The sequence below is a fragment of the Oncorhynchus masou genome, chromosome 7, assembly GCF_036934945.1.
Source record: "Oncorhynchus masou masou isolate Uvic2021 chromosome 7, UVic_Omas_1.1, whole genome shotgun sequence".
Lineage (NCBI taxonomy): Eukaryota > Metazoa > Chordata > Actinopteri > Salmoniformes > Salmonidae > Oncorhynchus > Oncorhynchus masou.
Genome location: NC_088218.1, coordinates 144,707 through 162,701, shown reverse-complemented (window position 1 = coordinate 162,701; position 17,995 = coordinate 144,707). Strand labels below are relative to the sequence as shown.

The following is a 17,995-nucleotide window of genomic DNA, read 5'->3' as shown; positions in this document are numbered from 1 at the left end:
GGGGTTTAATATGGGTGGATAGTTGATACTCTGAGTGGTGGGGTTTAATATGGGTGGATAGTTGATACTCTGAGTGATGGGTTAATATGGGTGGATAGTTGATACTCTGAGTGGTGGGGTTTAATATGGGTGGATAGTTGATACACTGAGTGATGGGGTTTAATATGGGTGGATAGTTGATACTCTGAGTGATGGGGTTTAATATGGGTGGATAGTTGATACTCTGAGTGATGGGGTTTAATATGGGGTTTAATATGGGTGGACAGTTGATACTCTGAGTGGTGGGGTTTAATATGGGTGGATAGTTGATACTCTGAGTGATGGGGTTTAATATGGGTGGATAGTTGATACACTGAGTGATGGGGTTTAATATGGGGTTTAATATGGGTGGATAGTTGATACTCTGAGTGATGGGGTTTAATATGGGGTTTAATATGGGTGGATAGTTGATACTCTGAGTGATGGGTTAATATGGGTGGATAGTTGATACACTGAGTGATGGGGTTTAATATGGGGTTTAATATGGGTGGATAGTTGATACTCTGAGTGATGGGGTTTAATATGGGTGGATAGTTGATACTCTGAGTGATGGGGTTTAATATGGGTGGATAGTTGATACTCTGAGTGATGGGGTTTAATATGGGTGGATAGTTGATACACTGAGTGATGGGGTTTAATATGGGGTTTAATATGGGTGGATAGTTGATACTCTGAGTGATGGGGTTTAATATGGGGTTTAATATGGGTGGATAGTTGATACTCTGAGTGATGGGGTTTAATATGGGTGGATAGTTGATACACTGAGTGATGGGGTTTAATATGGGGTTTAATATGGGTGGATAGTTGATACTCTGAGTGGTGGGGTTTAATATAGGTGGATAGTTGATACACTGAGTGATGGGGTTTAATATGGGGTTTAATATGGGTGGATAGTTGATACTCTGAGTGATGGGGTTTAATATGGGTGGATAGTTGATACACTGAGTGATGGGGTTTAATATGGGGTTTAATATGGGTGGATAGTTGATACTCTGAGTGGTGGGGTTTAATATGGGTGGATAGTTGATACTCTGAGTGATGGGGTTTAATATGGGGTTTAATATGGGTGGATAGTTGATACTCTGAGTGATGGGGTTTAATATGGGGTTTAATATGGGTGGATAGTTGATACACTGAGTGATGGGGTTTAATATGGGGTTTAATATGGGTGGATAGTTGATACTCTGAGTGATGGGGTTTAATATAGGTGGATAGTTGATACTCTGAGTGATGGGGTTTAATATGGGGTTTAATATGGGTGGACAGTTGATACTCTGAGTGATGGGGTTTAATATGGGTGGATAGTTGATACTCTGAGTGATGGGGTTTAATATGGGGTTTAATATGGGTGGACAGTTGATACTCTGAGTGATGGGGTTTAATATGGGGTTTAATATGGGTGGATAGTTGATACTCTGAATGATGGGGTTTAATATGGGTGGATAGTTGATACTCTGAGTGGTGGGGTTTAATATGGGGTTTAATATGGGTGGACAGTTGATACTCTGAGTGATGGGGTTTAATATGGGTGGATAGTTGATACACTGAGTGATGGGGTTTAATATGGGTGGATAGTTGATACTCTGAGTGATGGGGTTTAATATGGGTGGATAGTTGATACTCTTGAGTGATGGGGTTTAATATGGGGTTTAATATGGGTGGATAGTTGATACTCTGAGTGGTGGGGTTTAATATGGGTGGATAGTTGATACTCTGAGTGATGGGGTTTAATATGGGGTTTAATATGGGTGGATAGTTGATACTCTGAATGATGGGGTTTAATATGGGTGGATAGTTGATACTCTGAGTGGTGGGGTTTAATATGGGGTTTAATATGGGTGGACAGTTGATACTCTGAGTGATGGGGTTTAATATGGGTGGATAGTTGATACACTGAGTGATGGGGTTTAATATGGGGTTTAATATGGGTGGATAGTTGATACTCTGAGTGGTGGGGTTTAATATGGGTGGATAGTTGATACTCTGAGTGATGGGGTTTAATATGGGTGGATAGTTGATACACTGAGTGATGGGGTTTAATATGGGTGGATAGTTGATACTCTGAGTGGTGGGGTTTAATATGGGGTTCAATATGGGTGGATAGTTGATACTCTGAGTGATGGGGTTTAATATGGGTGGATAGTTGATACTCTGAGTGGTGGGGTTTAATATGGGTGGATAGTTGATACTCTGAGTGGTGGGGTTTAATATGGGGTTCAATATGGGTGGATAGTTGATACTCTGAGTGGTGGGGTTTAATATGGGTGGATAGTTGATACTCTGAGTGGTGGGGTTTAATATGGGTGGATAGTTTATACACTGAGTGATGGGGTTTAATATGGGGTTTAATATGGGTGGATAGTTTACACACTGAGTGATGGGGTTTAATATGGGTGGATAGTTGATACTCTGAGTGATGGGGTTTAATATGGGTGGATAGTTGATACACTGAGTGATGGGGTTTAATATGGGGTTTAATATGGGCGGATAGTTTATACACTGAGTGATGGGGTTTAATATGGGTTTAATATGTGTGGATAGTTGATACACTGAGTGATGGGTTTAATATGGGTGGATAGTTGATACACTGAGTGATGGGTTTAATATGGGTGGATAGTTGATACACTGAGTGATGGGGTTTAATATGTGTGGATAGTTGATACACTGAGTGATGGGGTTTAATATGGGTGGATAGTTGATACACTGAGTGATGGGGTTTAATATGGGTGGATAGTTGATACACTGAGTGATGGGGTTTAATATGGGTGGATAGTTGATACACACTGAGTGATGGGTTAATATGGGTGGATAGTTGATACTCTGAGTGATGGGGTTTAATATGGGTTTAATATGGGTGGATAGTTGATACACTGAGTGATGGGGTTTAATATGGGTGGATAGTTGATACACTGAGTGATGGGGTTTAATATGGGTGGATAGTTGATACACTGAGTGATGGGGTTTAATATGGGTGGATAGTTGATACACTGAGTGATGGGGTTTAATATGGGTGGATAGTTGATACACTGAGTGATGGGGTTTAATATGGGGTTTAATATGGGTGGATAGTTGATACACTGAGTGATGGGGTTTAATATGGGGTTTAATATGGGTGGATAGTTGATACTCTGAGTGGTGGGGTTTAATATGGGTGGATAGTTGATACACTGAGTGATGGGGTTTAATATGGGGTTTAATATGGGTGGATAGTTGATACACTGAGTGATGGGGTTTAATATGGGGTTTAATATGGGTGGATAGTTGATACTCTGAGTGATGGGGTTTAATATGGGTGGATAGTTGATACTCTGAGTGATACGGTTTAATATGGGTGGATAGTTGATACACTGAGTGATGGGGTTTAATATGGGTGGATAGTTGTGAGTGGTGGGGTTTAATATGGGTGGATAGTTGATACACTGAGTGATGGGGTTTAATATGGGTGGATAGTTTATACACTGAGTGATGGGGTTTAATATGGGGTTTAATATGGGTGGATAGTTGATACACTGAGTGATGGGGTTTAATATGGGTGGATAGTTGATACTCTGAGTGATGGGGTTTAATATGGGGTTTAATATGGGTGGATAGTTGATATACTGAGTGATGGGGTTTAATATGGGTGGATAGTTGATACACTGAGTGATGGGGTTTAATATGGGTGGATAGTTGATACACTGAGTGATGGGGTTTAATATGGGTGGATAGTTGATACACTGAGTGATGGGGTTTAATATGGGGTTTAATATGGGTGGATAGTTGATACTCTGAGTGATGGGGTTTAATATGGGTGGATAGTTGATACTCTGAGTGATACGGTTTAATATGGGTGGATAGTTGATACACTGAGTGATGGGGTTTAATATGGGTGGATAGTTGATACTCTGAGTGGTGGGGTTTAATATGGGTGGATAGTTGATACACTGAGTGATGGGGTTTAATATGGGTGGATAGTTTATACACTGAGTGATGGGGTTTAATATGGGGTTTAATATGGGTGGATAGTTGATACACTGAGTGATGGGGTTTAATATGGGTGGATAGTTGATACTCTGAGTGATGGGGTTTAATATGGGGTTTAATATGGGTGGATAGTTGATACACTGAGTGATGGGGTTTAATATGGGTGGATAGTTGATACACTGAGTGATGGGGTTTAATATGGGTGGATAGTTGATACACTGAGTGATGGGGTTTAATATGGGGTTTAATATGGGTGGATAGTTGATACACTGAGTGATGGGGTTTAATATGGGTGGATAGTTGATACACACTGAGTGATGGGTTAATATGGGTGGATAGTTGATACTCTGAGTGATGGGGTTTAATATGGGTGGATAGTTGATACTCTGAGTGGTGGGGTTTAATATGGGTGGATAGTTGATACACTGAGTGATGGGGTTTAATATGGGTTTAATATGGGTGGATAGTTGATACACTGAGTGATGGGGTTTAATATGGGTGGATAGTTGATACTCTGAGTGGTGGGGTTTAATATGGGTGGATAGTTGATACACTGAGTGATGGGGTTTAATATGGGTGGATAGTTTATACACTGAGTGATGGGGTTTAATATGGGGTTTAAAATGGGTGGATAGTTGATACACTGAGTGATGGGGTTTAATATGGGTGGATAGTTGATACTCTGAGTGATGGGGTTTAATATGGGGTTTAATATGGGTGGATAGTTGATACACTGAGTGATGGGGTTTAATATGGGTGGATAGTTGATACACTGAGTGATGGGGTTTAATATGGGGTTTAATATGGGTGGATAGTTGATACACTGAGTGATGGGGTTTAATATGGGTGGATAGTTTATACACTGAGTGATGGGGTTTAATATGGGGTTTAATATGGGTGGATAGGTGATACACTGAGTGATGGGGTTTAATATGGGTGGATAGTTTATACACTGAGTGATGGGGTTTAATATGGGGTTTAATATGGGTGGATAGTTGATACTCTGAGTGATGGGGTTTAATATGGGTGGATAGTTGATACACTGAGTGATGGGGTTCAATATGGGTGGATAGTTGATACTCTGAGTGATGGGGTTTAATATGGGGTTTAATATGGGTGGATAGTTGATACTCTGAGTGATGGGGTTTAATATGGGGTTTAATATGGGTGGATAGTTGATACTCTGCGTGATGGGGTTTAATATGGGTGGATAGTTGATACTCTGCGTGATGGGGTTTAATATGGGTGGATAGTTGATACTCTGAGTGATGGGGTTTAATATGGGTGGATAGTTGATACTCTGAGTGATGGGGTTTAATATGGGTGGATAGTTGATACACTGAGTGATGGGGTTTAATATGGGGTTTAATATGTGTGGATAGTTGATACTCTGAGTGATGGGGTTTAATATGGGGTTTAATATGGGTGGATAGTTTATACACTGAGTGATGGGGTTTAATATGGGGTTTAATATGGGTGGATAGTTGATACTCTGAGTGATGGGGTTTAATATGGGGTTTAATATGGGTGGATAGTTGATACTCTGAGTGATGGGGTTTAATATGGGGTTTAATATGGGTGGATAGTTGATACTCTGAGTGATGGGGTTTAATATGGGGTTTAATATGGGTGGATAGTTGATACACTGAGTGATGGGGTTTAATATGGGTGGATAGTTGATACTCTGAGTGGTGGGGTTTAATATGGGTGGATAGTTGATACACTGAGTGATGGAGTTTAATATGGGTGGATAGTTGATACTCTGAGTGATGGGGTTTAATATGGGTGGATAGTTGATACTCTGAGTGATGGGGTTTAATATGGGGTTTAATATGGGTGGATAGTTGATACTCTGAGTGGACAAAACATTAGGAACACCTTCTCTGTTCATGACGTAGACTGACCAGGTGAAAGCTACGATCCCTTATTGATGTCTCTTGTTAAATCCACTTCAATCAGAGTCGTTGAGGGGAGATCGGAGGGGTGCGACTCATTATTAGAAGGGGTTCCTTGTGTTTGGTATACCCGGTGTATGTGAAGGTGTTATGGCAATGTTAAATCATCCATATATTTACCATATATTTACCTATGTCCCATCTCTCCTCCTACCCCCCACCCCCTCCATCTCTCCTCCTGTCCCCATTACTCCTCCTACCCCCCACCCCCTCCATCTCTCCTCCTGTCCCCATTACTACTCCTACCCCCACACCCCTCCATCTCTCCTCCTGTCCCCATTACTACTCCTACCCCCACCCCCCCATCTCTCCTCCTGTCCCCATTACTCCTCCTACCCCCCACCCCCTCCATCTCTCCTCCTTTCCCTCCCCATCACCCCCCCTCCATCTCTCCTCCTGTCCCCCATCTCTCCTCCTGTCCCCATTACTCCTCCTACCCCCCACCCCCTCCATCTCTCCTCCTGTCCCCATTACTACTCCTACCCCCCACCCCCTCCATCTCTCCTCCTTTCCCTCCCCATCACCCCCCCCCTCCATCTCTCCTCCTGTCCCCCATCTCTCCTCCTGTCCCCATTACTCCTCCTACCCCCCACCCCCTCCATCTCTCCTCCTGTCCCCATTACTACTCCTACCCCCCACCCCCTCCATCTCTCCTCCTGTCCCCATTACTCCTCCTACCCCCCACCCCCTCCATCTCTCCTCCTTTCCCTCCCCATCACCCCCCTCCATCTCTCCTCCTGTCCCCCATCTCTCCTCCTGTCCCCATTACTCCTCCTACCCCCCCACCCCCTCCATCTCTCCTCCTGTCCCCATTACTCCTCCTACCCCCCACCCCCTCCATCTCTCCTCCTGTCCCCATTACTCCTCCTACCCCCCACCCCCCCATCTCTCCTCCTGTCCCCATTACTCCTCCTACCCCCCACCCCCTCCATCTCTCCTGCTTTCCCTCCCCATCACCCCCCCTCCATCTCTCCTCCTGTCCCCCATCTCTCCTCCTGTCCCCATTACTCCTCCTACCACCCCACCCCCTCCATCTCTCCTCCTGTCCCCATTACTCCTCCTACCCCCCACCCCCTCCATCTCTCCTCCTGTCCCCATTATTCCTCCTACCCCCCCACCCCTCCATCTCTCCTCCTTTCCCTCCCCATCACCCCCCTCCATCTCTCCTCCTGTCCCCATTACTCCTCCTGTCCCCATTACTCCTCCTACCCCCCACCCCCTCCATCTCTCCTCCTTTCCCTCCCCATCACCCCCCCCTCCATCTCTCCTCCTGTCCCCATTACTCCTCCTGTCCCCATTACTCCTCCTACCCCCCACCTCCTCCATCTCTCCTCCTGTCCCCATTACTCCTCCTACCCCCCACCCCCTCCATCTCTCCTCCTTTCCCTCCCCATCACCCCCCTCCATCTCTCCTCCTGTCCCCATTACTCCTCCTGTCCCCATTACTCCTCCTACCCCCCACCTCCTCCATCTCTCCTCCTGTCCCCATTACTCCTCCTACCCCCCCCACCCCCTCCATCTCTCCTCCTTTCCCTCCCCATCACCCCCCCCTCCATCTCTCCTCCTGTCCCCATTACTCCTCCTACCCCCCACCTCCTCCATCTCTCCTCCTGTCCCCATTACTCCTCCTACCCCCCCACCCCCTCCATCTCTCCTCCTTTCCCTCCCCATCACCCCCCCCCCTCCATCTCTCCTCCTGTCCCCATTACTCCTCCTACCCCCCACCTCCTCCATCTCTCCTCCTGTCCCCATTACTCCTCCTACCCCCCACCCCCTCCATCTCTCCTCCTTTCCCTCCCCATCACCCCCCTCCATCTCTCCTCCTGTCCCCATTACTCCTCCTGTCCCCATTACTCCTCCTACCCCCACCTCCTCCATCTCTCCTCCTGTCCCCATTACTCCTCCTACCCCCCCCCCCCACCCCCTCCATCTCTCCTCCTGTCCCCATTACTCCTCCTACCCCCCACCCCTCCATCTCTCCTCCTGTCCCCATTACTCCTCCTACCCCCCCACCTCCTCCATCTCTCCTCCTGTCCCCATTACTCCTCCTACCCCCACCCCCACCCCCCCATTACTCCTCCTGTCCCCTTTACTCCTCCTGTCCACATTACTCCTCCTACCCCACCACCCCCTCCATCTCTCCTCCTGTCCCCATTACTCCTCCTACCCCCACCTCCTCCATCTCTCCTCCTGTCCCCATTACTCCTCCTACCCCCACCCCCTCCATCTCTCCTCCTGTCCCCATTACTCCTCCTACCCCCCACCCCCTCCATCTCTCCTCCTGTCCCCATTACTCCTCCTGTCCCCATTACTCCTCCTACCCCCCACCTCCTCCATCTCTCCTCCTGTCCCCATTACTCCTCCTACCCCCCCACCCCCTCCATCTCTCCTCCTGTCCCCATTACTCCTCCTACCCCCCACCTCCTCCATCTCTCCTCCTGTCCCCATTACTCCTCCTACCCCCCACCCCCTCCATCTCTCCTCCTGTCCCCATTACTCCTCCTACCCCCCACCTCCTCCATCTCTCCTCCTGTCCCCATTACTCCTCCTACCCCCCACCTCCTCCATCTCTCCTCCTGTCCCCATTACTCCTCCTACCCCTCACCTCCTCCATCTCTCCTCCTGTCCCCATTACTCCTCCTACCCCCCACCCCCTCCATCTCTCCTCCTGTCCCCATTACTCCTCCTACCCCCACCCCTCCATCTCTCCTCCTGTCCCCATTACTCCTCCTCCCCCCACCTCCTCCATCTCTCCTCCTGTCCCCATTACCCTCCTACCCCCCCACCTCCTCCATCTCTCCTCCTGTCCCCATTACTCCTCCTGTCCCCATTACCCTCCTACCCCCCACCTCCTCCATCTCTCCTCCTGTCCCCATTACTCCTCCTGTCCCCATTACTCCTCCTACCCCCCACCTCCTCCATCTCTCCTCCTGTCCCCATTACTCCTCCTACCCCCCCACCTCCTCCATCTCTCCTCCTGTCCCCATTACTCCTCCTACCCCCCACCTCCTCCATCTCTCCTCCTGTCCCCATTACTCCTCCTACCCCCACCTCCCCCATCTCTCCTCCTGTCCCCATTACTCCTCCTACCCCCCACCCCCTCCATCTCTCCTCCTGTCCCCATTACTCCTCCTACCCCCCACCCCCTCCATCTCTCCTCCTGTCCCCATTACTCCTCCTACCCCCCCCCCCTCCCCCTCCATCTCTCCTCCTGTCCCCAGGTGCGGGAAGTCTCTAGTAGGGGTAACGGCAGCCTGTACGGTCCGTAAGCGCTGCCTGGTGCTGGGGAACAGCTCTGTGTCAGTAGAACAGTGGAAGGCTCAGTTTAAGATGTGGTCGACCATTGACGACTCTCAGATCTGCCGCTTCACCTCAGATGCCAAGGACAAGGTAAGAGACACAGCAAACACAGCTTTTTAAAATCCCCCTTTTTAAATTCCGTCTTTCAACAGCCACGGTGTTTTTTTAAGCTTTTCAAATCCCCTTCTCAACTCGGTCTTTCAACAGCCACGGTGTTTTGTATAATGATTTCTTTTTACTGCTTCTTGTTTGCTTTGATTTATTAAATTCAAGTTCTTGTTTTAGTTTCAAAGTGTGTTGCGGTTTTAAAATGCACTTTTAAATGAAGTTTGATTTTTGTTTTTGAAGCCGATTGGCTGCTCGGTGGCCATCAGTACATATAGCATGTTGGGACACACCACCAAGAGGTCTTGGGAGGCAGAGAGAGTGATGGAATGGATGAGGTCCCAGGAGTGGGGTCTCATCATCCTGGACGAGGTGCACACCATCCCTGGTGAGTATACGGGGTCAGGGGTCATGGTTAAGTTAGGAGGGGTTAGGGTTAGACCTCACATTCCCTGGTGAGTCTTTGGGGTCAGGGTTCATGGTTAAGTTAGGAGGGGTTAGGGTTAGACCTCACATTCCCTGGTGAGTCTTTGGGGTCAGGGTTCATGGTTAAGTTAGGAGGGGTTCATGTTCGTCCTCACCATCCCTGGTGAGTCTGTCTATCTCTCTGTGGTAAAGGGGCAGAAGTTAAGGGGTTTTGGTTAGTGTGTAACGATGGTGACAGGTGCACGTAACGACGGGGACAGGTGCGCGTAACGACGGTGACAGGTACACGTAACGACGGGGACAGGTGCTCGTAACGACGGGGACAGGTGCGCGTAACGACGGGGACAGGTGCGCGTAACGACGGGGACAGGTGCGCGTAACGACGGGGACAGGTGCGCGTAACGACGGGGACAGGTGCGCGTAACGACGGGGACACGTTCGGACGCCACAGACAGAAGTTGTCAGATCGGCTGAACCGACTTCAGACGAGGGACCAAGGCGCCTGTGTTGGTGCGAGTCTCGGGGGGGGGGGTCATAATAGTTTGTAGACCAAACCGTTTGGACACTACAGTCGATTTTATGAGAAGACGGGGTTTTCGCAACTTTAGGAGTTTAACTGACCCGAACACCAGAAAATCTGTTTCTCATTTCTGTGATGTTTTCAAAACACTTATCTAATAATGTCTGCGTTGTCTCCCCCTGTAGCTAAGATGTTCCGTCGGGTTCTGACCATTGTCCAGGCCCACTGTAAGCTGGGTCTGACCGCTACGCTGGTCCGAGAGGACGACAAGATCGTTGATCTCAACTTCCTGATTGGGCCCAAGCTGTTCGAGGCCAACTGGATGGAGCTCCAGAACAACGGATACATCGCTAAGGTCCAGTGTGCCGAGGTTAGTCCGCCTGTGTGGGGATAAACCTGGGTTAGTCCGTCATCCTGTACCAGTCTGTGGGGATAAACCTGGGTTAGTCCATCATCCTGTACCAGTCTGTGGGGATAAACCTGGGTTAGTCCATCATCCTGTACCAGTCTGTGGGGATAAACCTGGGTTAGTCCGTCATCCTGTACCAGTCTGTGGGGATAAACCTGGGTTAGTCCGTCATCCTGTACCAGTCTGTGGGGATAAACCTGGGTTAGTCCGTCATCCTGTACCAGTCTGTGGGGATAAACCTGGGTTAGTCTGTCATCCTGTACCAGTCTGTGTGGGGATAAACCTGGGTTAGTCCGTCATCCTGTACCAGTCTGTGGGGATAAACCTGGGTTAGTCCGTCATCCTGTACCAGTCTGTGGGGATAAACCTGGGTTAGTCCATCATCCTGTACCAGTCTGTGGGGATAAACCTGGGTTAGTCCATCATCCTGTACCAGTCTGTGGGGATAAACCTGGGTTAGTCCGTCATCCTGTACCAGTCTGTGGGGATAAACCTGGGTTAGTCCATCATCCTGTACCAGTCTGTGTGGGGATAAACCTGGGTTAGTCCATCATCCTGTACCAGTCTGTGTGGGGATAAACCTGGGTTAGTCCGTCATCCTGTACCAGTCTGTGGGGATAAACCTGGGTTAGTCCATCATCCTGTACCAGTCTGTGGGGATAAACCTGGGTTAGTCCATCATCCTGTACCAGTCTGTGTGGGGATAAACCTGGGTTAGTCCATCATCCTGTACCAGTCTGTGGGGATAAACCTGGGTTAGTCTGTCATCCTGTACCAGTCTGTGTGGGGATAAACCTGGGTTAGTCTGTCATCCTGTACCAGTCTGTGGGGATAAACCTGGGTTAGTCCATCATCCTGTACCAGTCTGTGGGGATAAACCTGGGTTAGTCTGTCATCCTGTACCAGTCTGTGGGGATAAACCTGGGTTAGTCCATCATCCTGTACCAGTCTGTGTGGGGATAAACCTGGGTTAGTCCGTCATCCTGTACCAGTCTGTGGGGATAAACCTGGGTTAGTCCGTCATCCTGTACCAGTCTGTGGGGATAAACCTGGGTTAGTCCGTCATCCTGTACCAGTCTGTGGGGATAAACCTGGGTTAGTCTGTCATCCTGTACCAGTCTGTGGGGATAAACCTGGGTTAGTCTGTCATCCTGTACCAGTCTGTGGGGATAAACCTGGGTTAGTCCATCATCCTGTACCAGTCTGTGGGGATAAACCTGGGTTAGTCCGTCATCCTGTACCAGTCTGTGGGGATAAACCTGGGTTAGTCCATCATCCTGTACCAGTCTGTGGGGATAAACCTGGGTTAGTCCGTCATCCTGTACCAGTCTGTGGGGATAAACCTGGGTTAGTCTGTCATCCTGTACCAGTCTGTGAGGATAAACCTGGGTTAGTCCGTCATCCTGTACCAGTCTGTGGGGATAAACCTGGGTTAGTCCATCATCCTGTACCAGTCTGTGAGGATAAACCTGGGTTAGTCTGTCATCCTGTACCAGTCTGTGGGGATAAACCTGGGTTAGTCCATCATCCTGTACCAGTCTGTGGGGATAAACCTGGGTTAGTCCGTCATCCTGTACCAGTCTGTGGGGATAAACCTGGGTTAGTCCGTCATCCTGTACCAGTCTGTGGGGATAAACCTGGGTTAGTCCATCATCCTGTACCAGTCTGTGGGGATAAACCTGGGTTAGTCCATCATCCTGTACCAGTCTGTGTGTGGATAAACCTGGGTTAGTCCATCATCCTGTACCAGTCTGTGTGGGGATAAACCTGGGTTAGTCCATCATCCTGTACCAGTCTGTGTGGGGATAAACCTGGGTTAGTCTGTCATCCTGTACCAGTCTGTGGGGATAAACCTGGGTTAGTCCATCATCCTGTACCAGTCTGTGGGGATAAACCTGGGTTAGTCCATCATCCTGTACCAGTCTGTGAGGATAAACCTGGGTTAGTCCATCATCCTGTACCAGTCTGTGGGGATAAACCTGGGTTAGTCCATCATCCTGTACCAGTCTGTGGGGATAAACCTGGGTTAGTCTGTCATCCTGTACCAGTCTGTGTGGATAAACCTGGGTTAGTCCGTCATCCTGTACCAGTCTGTGGGGATAAACCTGGGTTAGTCCGTCATCCTGTACCAGTCTGTGGGGATAAACCTGGGTTAGTCCATCATCCTGTACCAGTCTGTGTGGGGATAAACCTGGGTTAGTCCGTCATCCTGTACCAGTCTGTGGGGATAAACCTGGGTTAGTCCATCATCCTGTACCAGTCTGTGGGGATAAACCTGGGTTAGTCCATCATCCTGTACCAGTCTGTGGGGATAAACCTGGGTTAGTCCGTCATCCTGTACCAGTCTGTGGGGATAAACCTGGGTTAGTCTGTCATCCTGTACCAGTCTGTGGGGATAAACCTGGGTTAGTCCATCATCCTGTACCAGTCTGTGGGGATAAACCTGGGTTAGTCCATCATCCTGTACCAGTCTGTGGGGATAAACCTGGGTTAGTCCATCATCCTGTACCAGTCTGTGGGGATAAACCTGGGTTAGTCCATCATCCTGTACCAGTCTGTGTGGGGATAAACCTGGGTTAGTCCATCATCCTGTACCAGTCTGTGTGGGGATAAACCTGGGTTAGTCCATCATCCTGTACCAGTCTGTGGGGATAAACCTGGGTTAGTCCATCATCCTGTACCAGTCTGTGGGGGGATAAACCTGGGTTAGTCCATCATCCTGTACCAGTCTGTGGGGATAAACCTGGGTTAGTCCGTCATCCTGTACCAGTCTGTGGGGATAAACCTGGGTTAGTCCATCATCCTGTACCAGTCTGTGGGGATAAACCTGGGTTAGTCTGTCATCCTGTACCAGTCTGTGGGGATAAACCTGGGTTAGTCCATCATCCTGTACCAGTCTGTGGGGATAAACCTGGGTTAGTCCATCATCCTGTACCAGTCTGTGTGGATAAACCTGGGTTAGTCTGTCATCCTGTACCAGTCTGTGGGGATAAACCTGGGTTAGTCCATCATCCTGTACCAGTCTGTGGGGATAAACCTGGGTTAGTCCGTCATCCTGTACCAGTCTGTGGGGATAAACCTGGGTTAGTCTGTCATCCTGTACCAGTCTGTGGGGATAAACCTGGGTTAGTCCGTCATCCTGTACCAGTCTGTGGGGATAAACCTGGGTTAGTCCATCATCCTGTACCAGTCTGTGTGGGGATAAACCTGGGTTAGTCCGTCATCCTGTACCAGTCTGTGGGGATAAACCTGGGTTAGTCCATCATCCTGTACCAGTCTGTGGGGATAAACCTGGGTTAGTCCGTCATCCTGTACCAGTCTGTGGGGATAAACCTGGGTTAGTCCATCATCCTGTACCAGTCTGTGTGGATAAACCTGGGTTAGTCTGTCATCCTGTACCAGTCTGTGGGGATAAACCTGGGTTAGTCCATCATCCTGTACCAGTCTGTGGGGATAAACCTGGGTTAGTCTGTCATCCTGTACCAGTCTGTGGGGATAAACCTGGGTTAGTCTGTCATCCTGTACCAGTCTGTGTGTGGATAAACCTGGGTTAGTCCATCATCCTGTACCAGTCTGTGTGGATAAACCTGGGTTAGTCCATCATCCTGTACCAGTCTGTGTGTGGATAAACCTGGGTTAGTCTGTCATCCTGTACCAGTCTGTGTGGATAAACCTGGGTTAGTCCATCATCCTGTACCAGTCTGTGTGTGGATAAACCTGGGTTAGTCCGTCATCCTGTACCAGTCTGTGAGGATAAACCTGGGTTAGTCCGTCATCCTGTACCAGTCTGTGTGGATAAACCTGGGTTAGTCCATCATCCTGTACCAGTCTGTGGGGATAAACCTGGGTTAGTCCGTCATCCTGTACCAGTCTGTGGGGATAAACCTGGGTTAGTCCGTCATCCTGTACCAGTCTGTGGGGATAAACCTGGGTTAGTCCGTCATCCTGTACCAGTCTGTGTGGATAAACCTGGGTTAGTCTGTCATCCTGTACCAGTCTGTGGGGATAAACCTGGGTTAGTCCATCATCCTGTACCAGTCTGTGGGGATAAACCTGGGTTAGTCCATCATCCTGTACCAGTCTGTGGGGATAAACCTGGGTTAGTCCATCATCCTGTACCAGTCTGTGTGGATAAACCTGGGTTAGTCCATCATCCTGTACCAGTCTGTGGGGATAAACCTGGGTTAGTCCATCATCCTGTACCAGTCTGTGGGGATAAACCTGGGTTAGTCCGTCATCCTGTACCAGTCTGTGGGGATAAACCTGGGTTAGTCCATCATCCTGTACCAGTCTGTGGGGGGATAAACCTGGGTTAGTCCATCATCCTGTACCAGTCTGTGGGGATAAACCTGGGTTAGTCCGTCATCCTGTACCAGTCTCTGTGGGGATAAACCTGGGTTAGTCCGTCATCCTGTACCAGTCTGTGGGGATAAACCTGGGTTAGTCTGTCATCCTGTACCAGTCTGTGGGGATAAACCTGGGTTAGTCCATCATCCTGTACCAGTCTGTGGGGATAAACCTGGGTTAGTCCGTCATCCTGTACCAGTCTGTGGGGATAAACCTGGGTTAGTCCATCATCCTGTACCAGTCTCTGTGGGGATAAACCTGGGTTAGTCCGTCATCCTGTACCAGTCTGTGGGGATAAACCTGGGTTAGTCCATCATCCTGTACCAGTCTGTGTGGATAAACCTGGGTTAGTCCGTCATCCTGTACCAGTCTGTGTGGATAAACCTGGGTTAGTCCATCATCCTGTACCAGTCTGTGGGGATAAACCTGGGTTAGTCCATCATCCTGTACCAGTCTGTGGGGATAAACCTGGGTTAGTCTGTCATCCTGTACCAGTCTGTGGGGATAAACCTGGGTTAGTCCATCATCCTGTACCAGTCTGTGGGGGGATAAACCTGGGTTAGTCCGTCATCCTGTACCAGTCTGTGGGGATAAACCTGGGTTAGTCCGTCATCCTGTACCAGTCTGTGGGGATAAACCTGGGTTAGTCCGTCATCCTGTACCAGTCTGTGGGGATAAACCTGGGTTAGTCCATCATCCTGTACCAGTCTGTGGGGATAAACCTGGGTTAGTCCATCATCCTGTACCAGTCTGTGGGGATAAACCTGGGTTAGTCCATCATCCTGTACCAGTCTGTGGGGATAAACCTGGGTTAGTCTGTCATCCTGTACCAGTCTGTGGGGGGATAAACCTGGGTTAGTCCGTCATCCTGTACCAGTCTGTGGGGATAAACCTGGGTTAGTCCGTCATCCTGTACCAGTCTGTGGGGATAAACCTGGGTTAGTCCGTCATCCTGTACCAGTCTGTGGGGATAAACCTGGGTTAGTCCATCATCCTGTACCAGTCTGTGTGGATAAACCTGGGTTAGTCCATCATCCTGTACCAGTCTGTGGGGATAAACCTGGGTTAGTCCATCATCCTGTACCAGTCTGTGGGGATAAACCTGGGTTAGTCTGTCATCCTGTACCAGTCTGTGGGGATAAACCTGGGTTAGTCTGTCATCCTGTACCAGTCTGTGGGGATAAACCTGGGTTAGTCCGTCATCCTGTACCAGTCTGTGGGGATAAACCTGGGTTAGTCCGTCATCCTGTACCAGTCTGTGGGGATAAACCTGGGTTAGTCCATCATCCTGTACCAGTCTGTGGGGATAAACCTGGGTTAGTCCGTCATCCTGTACCAGTCTGTGGGGATAAACCTGGGTTAGTCTGTCATCCTGTACCAGTCTGTGTGGATAAACCTGGGTTAGTCTGTCATCCTGTACCAGTCTGTGGGGATAAACCTGGGTTAGTCCGTCATCCTGTACCAGTCTGTGGGGATAAACCTGGGTTAGTCTGTCATCCTGTACCAGTCTGTGGGGATAAACCTGGGTTAGTCTGTCATCCTGTACCAGTCTGTGAGGATAAACCTGGGTTAGTCCATCATCCTGTACCAGTCTGTGGGGATAAACCTGGGTTAGTCCATCATCCTGTACCAGTCTGTGGGGATAAACCTGGGTTAGTCCGTCATCCTGTACCAGTCTGTGGGGATAAACCTGGGTTAGTCCATCATCCTGTACCAGTCTGTGGGGATAAACCTGGGTTAGTCCATCATCCTGTACCAGTCTGTGGGGATAAACCTGGGTTAGTCTGTCATCCTGTACCAGTCTGTGAGGATAAACCTGGGTTAGTCCATCATCCTGTACCAGTCTGTGGGGATAAACCTGGGTTAGTCTGTCATCCTGTACCAGTCTGTGGGGATAAACCTGGGTTAGTCCATCATCCTGTACCAGTCTGTGTGGATAAACCTGGGTTAGTCCGTCATCCTGTACCAGTCTGTGGGGATAAACCTGGGTTAGTCCATCATCCTGTACCAGTCTGTGGGGATAAACCTGGGTTAGTCCGTCATCCTGTACCAGTCTGTGTGGGGATAAACCTGGGTTAGTCTGTCATCCTGTACCAGTCTGTGGGGATAAACCTGGGTTAGTCTGTCATCCTGTACCAGTCTGTGTGGATAAACCTGGGTTAGTCCATCATCCTGTACCAGTCTGTGGGGATAAACCTGGGTTAGTCCATCATCCTGTACCAGTCTGTGGGGATAAACCTGGGTTAGTCCGTCATCCTGTACCAGTCTGTGGGGATAAACCTGGGTTAGTCCATCATCCTGTACCAGTCTGTGGGGATAAACCTGGGTTAGTCCATCATCCTGTACCAGTCTGTGGGGATAAACCTGGGTTAGTCCATCATCCTGTACCAGTCTGTGGGGATAAACCTGGGTTAGTCCGTCATCCTGTACCAGTCTGTGGGGATAAACCTGGGTTAGTCCGTCATCCTGTACCAGTCTGTGGGGATAAACCTGGGTTAGTCCATCATCCTGTACCAGTCTGTGTGGGGATAAACCTGGGTTAGTCTGTCATCCTGTACCAGTCTGTGGGGATAAACCTGGGTTAGTCCATCATCCTGTACCAGTCTGTGGGGATAAACCTGGGTTAGTCCATCATCCTGTACCAGTCTGTTGGGATAAACCTGGGTTAGTCCATCATCCTGTACCAGTCTGTGAGGATAAACCTGGGTTAGTCCATCATCTTGTACCAGTCTGTGTGGGGATAAACCTGGGTTAGTCTGTCATCCTGTACCAGTCTGTGTGGGGATAAACCTGGGTTAGTCTGTCATCCTGTACCAGTCTGTGGGGATAAACCTGGGTTAGTCCGTCATCCTGTACCAGTCTGTGGGGATAAACCTGGGTTAGTCTGTCATCCTGTACCAGTCTGTGTGGGGATAAACCTGGGTTAGTCCA

The 17,995-nt window shown here is 49.1% G+C and overlaps 1 protein-coding gene across 1 annotated transcript in view; it reads left to right on the top strand.

Annotated features, from left to right (window-relative positions):
• LOC135543107 (general transcription and DNA repair factor IIH helicase subunit XPB-like) overlaps nucleotides 1–17,995 on the top strand; it is a 93,000-nt gene that overhangs the window by 35,451 nt on the left and 39,554 nt on the right. The window contains exons 8-10 of the mRNA XM_064970182.1: nucleotides 9,181–9,347; nucleotides 9,606–9,750; nucleotides 10,494–10,678. Coding sequence (XP_064826254.1) covers nucleotides 9,181–9,347; nucleotides 9,606–9,750; nucleotides 10,494–10,678 — 497 coding nt within the window. The remainder of the gene's footprint in view (nucleotides 1–9,180; nucleotides 9,348–9,605; nucleotides 9,751–10,493; nucleotides 10,679–17,995) is intronic.